This window comes from Bombyx mori, chromosome 6 (assembly GCF_030269925.1).
Source record: "Bombyx mori chromosome 6, ASM3026992v2".
NCBI classification, from domain to species: Eukaryota; Metazoa; Arthropoda; class Insecta; order Lepidoptera; family Bombycidae; genus Bombyx; species Bombyx mori.
This window is the reverse complement of record NC_085112.1, coordinates 5,237,472-5,252,097: the sequence shown is the minus strand read 5'-3', so window position 1 is coordinate 5,252,097 and position 14,626 is coordinate 5,237,472. Positions and strand designations below refer to the sequence as shown.

General features: G+C 40.3%; 4 protein-coding genes and 4 pseudogenes across 4 annotated transcripts; all 8 read right to left on the bottom strand.

Annotated features, from left to right (window-relative positions):
• Positions 1 to 101: 101 nt before the first annotated feature.
• LOC134198704 (homeobox protein Hox-B3-like) lies at positions 102 to 824 on the bottom strand. Its single transcript, XM_062668996.1, has one exon. The coding sequence runs from the start codon at positions 797 to 799 to the stop codon at positions 128 to 130; it is 672 nt and encodes a 223-aa protein (XP_062524980.1). The 5' UTR covers positions 800 to 824; the 3' UTR covers positions 102 to 127.
• A 440-nt stretch (positions 825 to 1,264) lies between these two features.
• On the bottom strand, positions 1,265 to 2,025 carry LOC101738026 (uncharacterized). Its single transcript, XM_062668995.1, is given in 4 exon segments — positions 1,265 to 1,620; positions 1,623 to 1,705; positions 1,707 to 1,779; positions 1,782 to 2,025. Coding segments are annotated over 4 exon segments (756 nt in total).
• Positions 2,026 to 4,591: 2,566 nt separating this feature from the next.
• LOC101738154 (homeobox protein Hox-A1-like) lies at positions 4,592 to 5,659 on the bottom strand (annotated as a pseudogene).
• Positions 5,660 to 6,066: 407 nt separating this feature from the next.
• LOC101741079 (homeobox protein Hox-A1-like) lies at positions 6,067 to 6,957 on the bottom strand (annotated as a pseudogene).
• Positions 6,958 to 7,025: 68 nt separating this feature from the next.
• Positions 7,026 to 9,914, bottom strand: LOC101740939 (pituitary homeobox 2-like; annotated as a pseudogene).
• A 40-nt stretch (positions 9,915 to 9,954) lies between these two features.
• Positions 9,955 to 11,052, bottom strand: LOC101740798 (homeobox protein Hox-D3a-like). Its single transcript, XM_062669237.1, is given in 4 exon segments — positions 9,955 to 10,238; positions 10,241 to 10,540; positions 10,543 to 10,759; positions 10,984 to 11,052. Coding segments are annotated over 4 exon segments (870 nt in total).
• Positions 11,053 to 11,120: 68 nt separating this feature from the next.
• On the bottom strand, positions 11,121 to 12,997 carry LOC101740652 (homeobox protein Hox-A1-like; annotated as a pseudogene).
• A 127-nt stretch (positions 12,998 to 13,124) lies between these two features.
• LOC101740513 (homeobox protein Hox-A1a) lies at positions 13,125 to 14,583 on the bottom strand. Its single transcript, XM_038011681.2, is given in 6 exon segments — positions 13,125 to 13,193; positions 13,195 to 13,240; positions 13,242 to 13,308; positions 13,475 to 13,693; positions 14,071 to 14,299; positions 14,518 to 14,583. Coding segments are annotated over 6 exon segments (696 nt in total).
• Positions 14,584 to 14,626: the final 43 nt, after the last annotated feature.

Genomic DNA, 14,626 nt, shown 5'->3' with positions numbered 1-14,626 from the left:
ATCACGTCAGCAGTAGACAACAGACACAATTTTAAACCACAAGTAATCGTTGAATCCATGCGGTTGGGTTACACTGCCACTGCGATCTGTAGTTGGACGTCAGGTTAGAAGTACTTTGAATCACAGGTCAATATTCATTTTGGGTGTTCATACTGTGAATCCAGGATAAGTCCCAGGACATATTATTGGTATTCGACATGGGCGGTGTGCTCGCTTGCATTGAATTTTTAGTAGGCTGATTAACCTCAAACTCCTGTAACGTTAGTTGTTGGAGCCCTGTCCCGGGAGCTCCTGTTGAACTGGCAACCATTCCATTTGCTGTCGGAGGCTGAAGTAACGTTTGATGTCCATAGGTCGGCATGAACAAATAAGGTTGTGCTGGTTGATTTCGTTCAGTAAACATTAGGTTATTGAATGTATAATTGTGATATATTGGAAGTGGGCCTAAATCTGGCAAAGAAGCAGTCGTGCTGGTTTCTTCAGACTCTTCTAAGTGCTCCGTCAAAATCTTTTTCTCTTTCATTCTTCTGTTCTGGAACCATATTTTTATAGTCCGCTCGTTGAGCTGTAAGATTTCCGCCAGCTCCAAGCGACGTGCTCGGTCTAGGTATTTTGTGCGAGTGTATTCTTGCTCTAGTTCCGTCATTTGGTTGCTGGTGAATGCTGTTCTCACACGCCTTGGTTTTTTGGCGCCTCCATTGTTAACTGTGTTTACAGCAATGTTGTTCCATGTTTGTGCTGGATTCACAAGTCGCGGAACACCTGTACCTTGTGTTGGCCATGTCGAATCAATTAGCATGATCTTATGTGCATTTGTGTTGTGGTTAATGTATAGGATAGCTCCATCTGAGCTGCGAATAAAGGTTGAATGCTGATTCGGTGGCTGAAGTCCGTTATTTTGTAATCGCTGATGATAGAAATTGGGATTGTAGCAATTTACAGCACACGTCTTATTAACTCATTGAGACACCGGGGTATTATTGGCCACAAAACCGGATCTGGTGGAAATTGGGAACCCATTAAACAAAGTGACACTTGCACCTGTCGCGTTTTGAACACCAGGAACAATTGATATACCTTTATAGCCAGTTGACTTAATAACCAATGAATCTATATTGCGAATATAACACTAGCGATATCACGTCAGCAGTAGACAACAGACACAATTTTAAATCACAAGTATTCCTTGAATCCATGCAGTTAGGTTACACTGTCACTATGATCGGTAGTCGGCCGTTAGGTTAAAAATACTTCGAATCACAGGTCAATATTCATTTTCGGTGTTCATACTGTGAATCCAGGATAAGTTCCAGGTCATATTTTTGGTATTCGGCACGGGTGGTGTGTTCGCTTGCATTGAATTTCCAATAGGCTGATCAACCTCAAGCTCTTGTAACTTTAATTTTTAGAGCTCTGTCCCGGGACCTCCTGTTGAACTGGCAACGATTCCATTTACTGTCTGAGGTTGAAGTGATGTTTGTAGCTTAAGCGTCGGCACGATCGAGGAAGGTTGTGCTGATTGGTTTCGTTCAATAAACATTAGGTCACTGAATGTAATGTTGTGATATACAGGAAATGGGCCTATATTTGGCGAAGTAGCAAGTCATGATGGTTTCTTCAGAGCCTTCTTAGTGCACTGTCAATCTTTTTCTCTTTCATTCTTCTATTCTGGAACGATATTTTTGTAATCCTCTTGTTCGGTCGGGGCTTTTTTGTGAATGTGCTATTTCTCTAGCTCCGCCATTTGGTTGCTAATGAATGCTGTTCTCACACGCTTTTTTTGGCGCCTGCACTGTTAACTTTGTTTGCAGCAGTGTTGTTCCGTTTTTGTGGATACATATTATTGGTATTTGGGATGGGCGGTGTGCTCGCTTGCATTGAATTTCCAATAGGCTGATTAACCTCAAGCTCTTGTAACGTTAATTGTTGGAGCTCTGTCTCGAGACAGAACTGAATCGTTGAACTGGCAACGATTCCATTTGCTGCCAAAAGCTTAAGTAACGCTTGTGGCTCATATGTCGGCATGATCGAAGATGATTGTGCGGTTAGTTTCGTTCAATAACCATTAGGACATTGCATGTATTGTTGTGATATATTGAAAGCAGACTTGCATCTGGCGAAGAAGCAGTTGTGCTGGTTTCTTCAGACTCTTCTATGTGCTCCGTCAAAATGTTTTTCTCTTTTATTCGTCTACTCGGAACCATATTTTTCTAGTCCTCTCGTTGAGCTGTAAAATTTTACATACCTAGACCTAGACCGGGCACGTCGCTTGCGACGTGCCCGGTCTAGGTATTTTGTGCGAGTGTATTCTTGCTCTAGTTCCGCCATTTGGTTGTTAGTGAATGTTGCTCTCACACGCTTTGGTTTTTTGGCGCCTCCGTTGTTAATTTTTTTATAGCAATGCTGTTCCATGTTTATGCTGGATTCGAATTATCAATCGATATACTTTTAGTTGATAGCTCATTTGCATTATTCGAGTAGCTGACTTGTACAGCATAAGATAAAATCATTTGCGCCATTTGCCGTGTATTATTGGTTACAAAACCGGGTCTGGTGGGAATCTGGAACCCGTTGAACAAAGTTGTACTACACCTGTCGCGTTTTGAACACCAGGAACGATCGATGTACTTTTAGTTGATAACCCATTTGCATTATTCGTGTTGCTGACTTGTACATCATGAGGTATAAAATCATTTGCGCCATTTGCGTTCTTCTTCTCGTGTTGTGCTTCTGTGTTATTGAGTACGGCGCTTACCGGCATCGCAGAGCTTAGATTAGACTATTCCTGATGATTGTAAGATGAAGTCTGAAAATAAATTCATTTTTATATTATTTTCAGATCTATTTGTTCAGTTTATCAAAAATAAATTGTTCACAGAACTGTAAGTTTCTCAAATAGTAGTGACGAATTAATCAATATAATTTATCTTTTTATCGAACAGAACCTTTGATTCTTTTAAATTTCTAAATTGGCTATTTTGCTAACAAATATTTCAGAAGAGGTTTTAAAAAAATATATGTCACAACTCCTCAGTAGGATGCTGTCATTTCACAGTCTTAACATTGTCGCTGTCTATTAACAACGCTGGCGCTAACTTGACTTGTGGGCCCGCACGGGTAGGTACCACTATCCGGCCTATTTTTGGCGTGAAATTGTGATTCGTTCCAATTTGAAATGAGAGACAGTTGTTATAGTATAGAATTTAGACTTAGAACTCGTATTCCAGTCTATGGCGGCATTCGTGTGGTGATGTCTACGGACTCTGCTAACTACTTACCAACCACTAACCACACTACCAACATTTCACTAAATACACAAACACTCTTCGAGCAAAACACAAATTTGAAAAGTAAATAATTACCGAAGGCACTTGCAGCAAACCGTCGCTTCTACTGATTTCTTGATTTCACTGTACCTCGTTAGGATTGACTGAGGCAAATTCGAAAAATTGTATTTTAACGATTCCATTTGGTGTCGAAGGCAGAAATAACGTTTGTAGCCCATACATCGGCACGATAGAAAGAAAATTGTCCTGGTTGGTTTGGTTCAGTAAGCATTAGGTCATTGAATATACTTGTGATGAACTAAAAGCGGACCTATATCTGGCGAAGAAGCAGTCATGCTGGTTTCTTCAGACCCTTCTAAGTGCCCACAGCGCCAGACTTTCTAAACCAATGATTCACGGCTCCTGGTAGCGTTACTGCGCGGATCAGCTCACCTTAGTTTTACAGTCAATACTCCTTGGACTAACCCTCCTCCTTTTGCATCCGGGCTTGGGACCGGCAATGGCGGAGTTAAGTTCACGTTCAAGTTTAACTTCTAAGTGATCCGTCAAAATCTCTTTTTCTTTCATTCTTCTATTCTGGAACCATATTTTTATAGTCCTCTCCTTGAGCTGTAAGATTTCTGCCAGCTCCAAGCGACTTGCCCGGTCTTGGTATTTTGTACTAGTGTATTCTTGCTCTAGTTCTGCTCTAGTGAATGCTGTTCTCACACGCTTCAGTTTTTTTGGCGCCTCCGTTGTTAACTTTGTTTATAGCAATGTTGTTTCATGTTTGTGCTGGACTCACAAGTCGTGGTACACATGTACCTTGTCTAGGCCATGTTGAATCATTTAGCATGATCATAAGTGCATTTGTGTTGTGGTCAATGTATAGGATAGCTCCATCTGAGCTACGAATAAAGGTTGACTGCTGATTCGGTGGCTGAAGTCCGTTCCTTTGTAATCGCTGATGGTAGAAATTGGGATTGTAGCAATTTACAGCACACGTCTTATTGACTCATTGAGACACCGGGGTATTATTGGCTACAAAACCGGATTTGGTGGAAATTTGGAACCCGTTGAACAAAGTGGCACTTGCACCTGTCGCGTTTTGAATACCAGGAACAATTGATATACCTTTATAACCAGTTGACTTAATAACCAATCAATCCATTTATATTGTAAATATACCACTAGCGATATCACGTCAGCAGTAGACAACAGACACAATTTTAAATCACAAGTATTCCTTGAATCCATGCAGTTAGTTTACACTGTCACTGTGATCTGTAGTCGGCCGTTAGGCTAGAAATACTTCGAATCACAGGTTAATATTCATATTCGGTGTTCATACTGTGAATCCAGGATAAGTTCCAGGTCATGTTATTGGGATTCGGCACGGGCGGTGTGCTCGCTTGCATTGAATTTCCAATAGGCCAATTAACCTCAAACTCTTGTAACGTTAGTTGTTAGAGCTCTATCCTGGGAGCTCCTGTTGAACTGGCAACGATTCCATTTACTGTCTGAAGTTGAAGTGATGTTTGCAGCTTAAGCGTCGGCACGATCGAGGAAGGTTGTGCTGGTTGGTTTCGTTCAGTAAACATTAGGTCACTGAATGTATAGTTATGATATACTGGAAGTGGGCCTAAATCTGATGAAGAAACAGTCGTGCACGTTTCTTCAGACTCTTCTAAGTGATCCGTCAAAATCTTTCTCTCTTTCATTCTTCTATTCTGGAACCATATTTTTATAGTTCTCTCGTTGAGCTGTAAAATTTCCGTCAGCTCCAAGTGACGTGCCCGGTCCAGGTATTTTGTGCCGAGTGTATTCTTGCTCTAGTTCCGCCATTTGGTTGCTGGCGAATTCTGTTCTCACACGCTTTGTTTTTTTGGCGCCTCCGTTGTTAACTTTGTTTGCAGCAATGTTGTTCCATGTTTATGCTGAATTCGATTGATCAATCGATATACTTTTGGTTGATAACCCATTTGCATTATTCGTGTTGCTGACATCATGGACATGTTCATCATGAAATATAAAATCTTTTGCGCCATTTGCGTTGTTCTTCTCGTGTTGTGCTTCTGTATTATTGAGTACGGGGCTTACCGGCATCGCAGAGCTTAGATTAGACTGTTCCTGATGATTGTAAGATGAAGTCTGTAAATAAATTTATTTTTTTAATATTTTCAGATCTATTTGTTCAGTTTATCAAAAATAAATTGTTCACAGAACTGTAAGCTTCTCAAATAGTAGTGACGAATTAATCAATATAATTTATCTTTTTATCGTACAGAAGTTTGTTTTTTTTTAATTTCTAAATGTTCTATTTTGCTAACAATATTTTTCAAAAGAGGTTTTTAAAAAATTTATATCACAACTTCTCAGTAGGATACAGTCATTTCATAGTCTTAGCATTGTCATTATCTATGAACAACGCTGGCGTTAGCTTGACTTGTGAGCCCGCACGGCTATGTACCATTATTCGGCCTATTTTTGGCGTGATGTTGTTATTCGTTCCAGTTTGAAATGAGAGACAGTTGTTATAGTATACAATTGAGATTTAGAACTCGTGTTCCAAAGTTGATGGCGGCATTCGTGTGGTGATGTCTACGGGCTCTGCTAACTACTCACTAACCACTAACCACAATACCAACGTTTCACTAAATACTCAAACAATCTTCGAGCAAAACACAAATTTGAAAAGTAAATATTTACCGGAAGCACTTGCAGCACACCGTACTTATAGTTATTTCTTGATTCCACTGAATCTCGTTAGAATGGACTGAGCCAATTCGATAAATTGTATTTACACGATTCCATTTGGTGTCGGGGGCGGAAGTAATGTTTGTAGCCCATACGTCGGCATGATAGAAAGAAGATTGTGCTGGTTGATTTCTTCAGTAAACATTAGGTCAATGTATTGTTGTAATATACTGGAAACGGGCCTATATCTGGCAAAGAAGCAGTCGTGCTAGTTTCTTCAGACTCTTCTAAGTGCTACGTCAAAATCTCTTTCTCTTTCATTCTTCTGTTCAGGAACCATATTTTTATAGTCCGCTCGTTGAGCTGTAAGATTTCCGCCAGTTCCAAGCGACGTGCTCGGTCTAGGTATTTTGTGCGAGTGTATTCTTGCTCTAGTTCCGTCATTTGGTTGCTGGTGAATGCTGTTCTCACACGCCTTGGTTTTTTGGCGCCTCCATTCATAACTGTGTTTACAGCAATGTTGTTCCATGTTTGTGCTGGATTCACAAGTCGCGGAACACCTGTACCTTGTGTTGGCCATGTCGAATCAATTAGCATGATCTTATGTGCATTTGTGTTGTGGTTAATGTATAGGATAGCTCCATCTGAGCTGCGAATAAAGGTTGAATGCTGATTCGATGGCTGAAGTCCGTTCCTTTGTAATCGCTGATGATAGAAATTGGGATTGTAGCAATTTACAGCACACGTCTTATTAACTCATTGAGACACCGGGGTATTATTGGCCACAAAACCGGATCTGGTGGAAATTGGGAACCCATTAAACAAAGTGACACTTGCACCTGTCGCGTTTTGAACACCAGGAACAATTGATATACCTTTATAGCCAGTTGACTTAATAACCAATGAATCTATATTGCGAATATAACACTAGCGATATCACGTCAGCAGTAGACAACAGACACAATTTTAAATCACAAGTATTCCTTGAATCCATGCAGTTAGTTTACACTGTCACTGTGATCTGTAGTCGGCCGTTAGGCTAGAAATACTTCGAATCACAGGTCAATATTCAGTTTCGGTGTTCATACTGTGAATCCAGGATAAGTTCCAGGTCATATTTTTGGTATTCGGCACGGGTGGTGTGCTCGCTTGCATTGAATTTCCAATAGGCTGATCAACCTCAAGCTCTTGTAACTTTAATTGTTGGAGCTCTGTTCCGGGACCTCCTGTTGAACTGACAACGATTCCATTTACTGTCTGAGGTTGAAGTGATGTTTGTAGCTTAAGCGTCGGCACGATCGAGGAAGGTTGTGCTGATTGGTTTCGTTCAATAAACATTAGGTCACTGAATGTAATGTTGTGATATACTGGAAATGGGCCTATATTTGGCGAAGTAGCAAGTCATGATGATTTCTTCAGAGCCTTCTTAGTGCACCGTCAATCTTTTTCTCTTTCATTCTTCTATTCTGGAACGATATATTTGTAATCCTCTTGTTCGGTCGGGGCTTTTTTGTGAATGTGCTATTTCTCTAGCTCCGCCATTTGGTTGCTAATGAATGCTGTTCTCACACGCTTTTTTTGGCGCCTGCACTGTTAACTTTGCTTGCAGCAATGTTGTTCCGTTTTTGTGGATACATATTATTGGTATTTGGGATGGGCGGTGTGCTCGCTGGCATTGAATTTCCAATAGGCTGATTAACCTCAAGCTCTTGTAACGTTAATTGTTGGAGCTCTGTCTCGAGACAGAACTGAATCGTTGAACTGGCAACGATTCCATTTGCTGCCAAAAGCTTAAGTAACGCTTGTGGCTCATATGTCGGCATGATCGAAGATGATTGTGCGGTTAGTTTCGTTCAATAACCATTAGGACATTGCATGTATTGTTGTGATATATTGAAAGCAGACTTGCATCTGGCGAAGAAGCAGTTGTGCTGGTTTCTTCAGACTCTTCTATGTGCTCCGTCAAAATGTTTTTCTCTTTTATTCGTCTATTCGGAACCATATTTTTCTAGTCCTCTCGTTGAGCTGTAAAATTTCCGCTAGCTCCAAGCGACGTGCCCGGTCTAGGTATTTTGTGCGAGTGTATTCTTGCTCTAATTCCGCCATTTGGTTGCTAGTGAATATTGCTCTCACACGCTTTGGTTTTTTGGCGCCTCCGTTGTTAATTTTTTTATAGCGATGTTGTTCCATGTTTATGCTGGATTCGATTGATCAATCGATATACTTTTAGTTGATAGCTCATTTGCATTATTCGAGTTGCTGACATCATGGACATGTACATCATGAGATATAAAATCGTTTGCGCCATTTACGTTCTTCTTCTCGTGTTGTGCTTCTGTGTTATTGAGTACGGTGCTTACCGGCATCGCAGAGCTTAGATTAGACTATTCCTGATGATTGTAAGATGCAAGTCTGAAAATAATTTTATTTTTATATTATTTTCAGATCTATTTGTTCAGTTTATCAAGAATAAATTGTTCACAGAACTGTAAGTTTCTCAAATAGTAGTGACGAATTAATCAATATAATTTATCTTTTTATCGGTACCACCATCCGGCCTATTGTTGGCGAGAAGTCGTAATTCGTTTCAATTAAATGAGTGAAATGAACAGTTGTTATAGTATACAATTGAGACTTAGAACTCGTGTTCCAAAGTTGATGGCGGCATTCGTGTGGTGATGTCTACGGACTCTGCTAACTACTTACCAACCACTAACCACAGTACCAACGTTTCACTAAATACGCAAACACTCTTCGAGCAAAACACAAATTGAAAAAGTAAATAATTACCGGAAGCACTTGCAGCACACAGTCGCTTGTAGTTATTTCTTGATTCCACTGAACCTCGTTAGAATTGACTGAGTCAAATTCGAAAAATTCTATTTACACGATTCCATTTGGTGTAGGGGCGGAAGTAACGTTTGTAACCCATATGTCGGCATGATAGGAAGAAGATTGTGCTGGTTGGTTTCGTTCAGTAAACAGGTCATTGAATGTATTGTTGTGATATACTGGAAGCGGGCCTATACTCTGGCGAAGAACCAGTCGTGCTAGTTTCTTCAGACTCTTCTAAGTGCCCACAGAACCAAACTTTCTAAGCGAATGGTTCACGGCTCCTGGTAGCCTTACTGCGCGGATTAGCTCACATTAGTTTTACAGTCAATACTCCTTGGACTAACCCTCCTCCTTTTGCATCCGGGCTTGGGACCGGCAATGGCGGAGTTAAGTTCACGTTCAAGTTTAACTTCTAAGTGATCCGTCAAAAACTCTTTTTCTTTCATATTTCTATTCTGGAACCATATTTTTATAGTCCTCTCGTTGAGTTGTAAAATTTCCACCATCTCCAAGCGACGTGCCCGGTCTAGGTATTTTGTGCTAGTGTATTCTTGTTCTAGTTCCGCCATTTGTTTGCTGGTGAATGCTGTTCTTACACGCTTTGGTTTTTTGGCACCTCCGTTGCTAACTTTGTTTATAGCAATGTTGTTCCATGTTTGTGCGGGATTTACAAGTCGTGGTACACCTGTACCTTGTCTAGGCCATGTCGGAACGTTTAGCATGTTCATATGTGCATTCTTATTGCTGTTAATTAATGTATACGTTAACTCCGTTTGAGCTGCGAGTAAATGTTGACTGCTGTTTCGGTGGCTGAAGTCCGTTCCATTGTAATCGCTAATGATACAAATTGGAACTATAGCTATTTACAGCACACGCCTTATTGACTCATTGAGACACCGGGGTATTACTGGCTACAAAAACGGATCTGGTGGAAATTTGGAACACATTGAACAAAGTGGCACTTTCACCTGTCACATTTTGAACACCAGGAACAATTGATATATCTTTATAGCTAGTTAACTTAATAACCAATCAATCCATTGATATTACTAGCCATATCACGTCCGCAGTAGACAACAGATACAATTTTAAATCACAAGTAATCGTTGAATCCATGTGGTTAGGTTACGCTGCCACTGTAATCTGTAGTCGGCCGTCAGGTTAGAAATACTTGAATCACAAGTCGATATTTATTTTCGGTGTTCATACTGTGAATCCAGGATAAGTCCTAGGTCATATTATTGGTATTAGGCATAGGTGGTGTGCTTGCTTGCATTGAATTTCCAATAGACTGATTAACCTCAAGCTCTTGTAACGTTAATTGTTGGAGCTCTGTCCCGGGACCTCCTGTTGAACTGGCAACGATTCCATTTGCTGCCGAAAGCTTAAGTAACGCTTGTGGCTCATATGTCGGCATGATCGAAGCTGATTGTGCGGTTAGTTTCGTTCAGTAACCATTAGGACATTGCATGTATTGTTGTGATATACTGAAAGCAGACTTACATCTGGCGAAGAAGCAGTTGTGCTGGTTTCTTCAGACTCTTCTATGTGCTCCGTCAAAATATATTTTTCTATCATGTTTCTATTCTGGAACCATACTTTTATAGTCCTCTCGTTGAGCTGTAAAATTTCCGCCAGCTCCAAGCGACGTGCCCGGTCTAGGTATTTTGTGCGAGTGAATTCTTGCTCTAGCTCCGCCATTTGGTTGCTAGTGAATGCTGTTCTCACACGCTTTGGTTTTTGGCGCCTCCGTTGTTAACTTTGTTTATAACAATGTTGTTCCATGTTTGTGCTGGACTCACAAGTCGTGGTACACATGTACCTTGTCTAGACCATGTCGAATCATTTAGCATGATCTTATGTGCATTTGTGTTGTGGTTAATGTATAGGATAGCTCCATTTGAGCTGCGAATAAAGGTTGACTGCTGATTCGGTGGCTGAAGTCCGTTCCTTTGTAATCGCTGATGATAGAAATTGGGATTGTAGCAATTTACAGCACACGTCTTATAGACTTTTTGAGACACTGGCGTATTATTGGTCACAAAGCCAAATCTGGTGGAAATTTGGAACCCGTTGAACAAAGTGGCACTTGCACCTGTCGCGTTTTGAATACCAGGAACAATTGATATACCTTTATAACCAGTTGACTTAATAACCAATCAATCCATTTATATTGCAAATATACCACTAGCGATATCACGTCAGCAGTAGACAACAGACACAATTTTAAATCACAAGTATTCCTTGAATCCATGCAGTTAGTTTACACTGTCACTGTGATCTGTAGTCGGCCGTTAGGCTAGAAATACTTCGAATCACAGGTCAATATTCAGTTTCGGTGTTCATACTGTGAATCCAGGATAAGTTCCAGGTCATATTATTGGTATTTGGGATGGGCGGTGTGCTCACTTGCATTGAATTTCCAATAGGCTGATCAACCTCAAGCTCTTGTAACGTTAATTGTTGGAGCTCTGTCCCGGGACCTCCTGTTGAACTGGCAACGATTCCATTTATTGTCTGAGGTTGAAGTGATGTTTGTAGCTTAAGCGTCGGCACAATCGAGGAAGGTTGTGCTGGTTGGTTTCGTTCAATAAACATTAGGTCACTGAATGTAATGTTGTGATATACTGGAAGCGGACCTATATTTGACGAAGTAGCAAGTCATAATGGTTTCTTCAGAGCCTTCTTAGTACAGCGTCAGTCTTTTTCTCTTTCATTCTTCTATTCTGGAACGATATTTATCTAGTCCTCTTGTTCGGTCGGGTTTTTTTATGAGTATCTTCTTTCTCTAGTTCAGTCATTTGGTTGCTAGTGAATGCTGTTTTCACACGCTTTGGTTTTTTGGCGCCTGCACTGTTAACTTTGTTTGCAGCAATGTTGATCCATGTTTGTGGATACATAGTATTGGTATTTGGGATGGGCGGCGTGCTCGCTTGAATTGAATTTCCAATAGGCTGATCAACCTCAAGCTCTTATAACTTTAATTGTTGGAGCTCTGTCTCGAGACAGAACTGAATCGTTGAACTGGCAACGATTCCATTTGCTGCCAAAAGCTTAAGTAACGCTTGTGGCTCATATGTCGGCATAATCGAAGATGATTGTGCGGTTAGTTTCGTTCAGTAACCATTAGGACATTGCATGTATTATTGTGGTATACTGGAAGTGGACTTATATCTGGCGAAGAAGCAGTTGTGCTGGTTTCTTCAGACTCTTCTAAGTGCTCCGTCATCTCTTTCTCTTTCATTCTTTTATTCTGAAACCATACTTTTATAGTCCTCTCGTTGAGCTGTAAGATTTCCGCCAGCTCCAAGCAACGTGCCCGGTCTAGGTATTCTATGCGAGTGTATTCTTGCTCTAGTTCTGCCATTTGTTTGCTAGTAAATGCTGTTCTCACACGCTTTGGTTTTTTGGCATCTCTATTGTTAGCTTTGTTGATAGCAATGTTGTTGCATGTTTATGCTGGATTCGATTGATCAATCGATATACTTTTGGCTGATAACCCATTTGCATTATTCGTGTTGCTGACATCATGGACATGTACATCATGAAATATAAAATCATTTGCGCCATTTGCGTTGTTCTTCTCGTGTTGTGCTTCTGTATTATTGAGTACGGGGCTTACCGGCATCGCAGAGCTTAGATTAGACTGTTCCTGATGATTGTAAGATGAAGTCTGTAAATAAATTTATTTTTTTAATATTTTCAGATCTATTTGTTCCGTTTATCAAAAATAAATTATTCACGGAACTGTAAGCTTCACAAACAGTAGTAATGAATTAATCAATATAATTTATTTTTTAACGTACAAAAAGTTTAATTTTTTTTTAATTCTAAATTGACTGTTTTGCTAAGAAATATTTCAGAAGAGATTTAAAAAAAAATTATATCACAACTCCTCATTAGGATGCAGTCATTTCACAGTCTTAACATTGTCACTATCTATGACAAACCCTGGCGCTAGCTTGACTTGTGGGCCCGCACGGATTGGTACCACTATCCGGCCTATTCTTGGCATGAAGTCGCAATTCGTTCCAATTAAATGAGTGAAATGAGCAGTTGTTTTAGTATACAATTGAGACTTAGAATTCGTGTTCCAAAGTTGATTACGGCATTCGTGTGGTGATGTCTACGGACTCTGCTAATTACTTACCAACCACCAACCACACTACCAACGTTTCACTAAATACACAAACACTCATCGAGCAAAACACAAATTTGAAAAGTAAATAATTACCGAAGGCACTTGCAGCAAACCGTCGCTTCTACTGATTTCTTGATTCCACTGAACCTCTTTAGGATTGACTGAGGCAAATTCGAAAATTGTATTTAAACGATTCCATTTGGTGTCGGAGGCAGAAGTAACGTTTGTAGCCCATACATCGGCACGATAGAAAGAAGATTGTCCTGGTTGGTTTGGTTCAGTAAGCATTAGGTCATTGAATATACTTGTGATGAACTAAAAGCGGACCTATATCTGGCGAAGAAGCAGTCATGCTGGTTTCTTCAGACCCTTCTAAGTGCCCACAGCGCTAGACTTTCTAAACGAATGGTTCACGGCTCCTGGTAGCCTTACTGCGCGGATTAGCTCACATTAGTTTTACAGTCAATACTCCTTGGACTAACCCTCCTCCTTTTGCATCCGGGCTTGGGATCTGCAATGGCGGAGTTAAGTTCACGTTCAAGTTTAACTTCTAAGTGATCCGTCAAAATCTCTTTTTCTTTCATATTTCTATTCTGGAACCATATTTTTATAGTCCTCTCGTTGAGTTGTAAAATTTCCACTAGCTCCAAGCGACGTGCCCGGTCTAGGTATTTTGTGCTAGTGTATTCTTGTTCTAGTTCCGCCATTTGTTTGCTAGTGAATGCTGTTCTCACACGCTTTGGTTTGTTGGCGCCTTCATTGTTACTTTGTTTATAGCAATGTTTTTCCATGTTTGTGCTGCATTCAGGTATAATGGAACATCTGTACCTTCTATAGGCCCTGTCGTATCATTTAACATACTCATATGCGCATTTATGTTGTTGTTTATGTATACATCAATTCCGTTTGAGCTGCGAGTAAATATTGACTGCTGATTTGGTGACTGAAGTCCGTTCCTTGATGATGATTGTGCGGTTAGTTTCGTTCAGTAACCATTAGGACATTGCATGTATTGTTGTGATATACTGGAAGCGGACTTATATCCGGCGAAAAAGCAGTCGTGCTGGTTTCTTTAGACTCCTCTAAATGCTCCATCAAAATATTTTCTCTTTCATTCTTCTATTCTGGAACCATATTTGTATAGTCCTCCATGGTTAGCTTTGCTTACAGTAATGTTGTTCCATGTTTGTGCTGGATTCACAAGTCGCGGAACACCTGTACCTTGTCTAGGCCATGTCGGAACATTTAGCATGTTCATAGGTGCATTTGTATTTTTGTTAATGTATACGTTAACTCCGTATTAACTGCGAATAAATCTTGTCTGCTGGTTCGGTGGCTGAACTGCGTTTCTTTGTAATCGCTGATGATAGAAATTGGGATTGCAGCAATGTATGTATGTATGTATGTAATTGAATCTTTGAGAACAGGCGTTTTATTAGCCACAAAACTGGATCTGGTTGAAATTTAGAACTCGTTAAATAAAGTGGCACTTGTACCTGTCGCGTTTTGAACACCAGGAACAAATTATATACCTTTATAAACAGTTAACTTAATAACCAATCAATCCATTGATATTACTAGCCATATCACGTCAGCAGTAGACAACAGACACAATTTTAAATCACAAGTAATCGTTGGATCCATATGGTTGGGTTACACTGCCAATGCGATCTGTAGTCGGACGTCA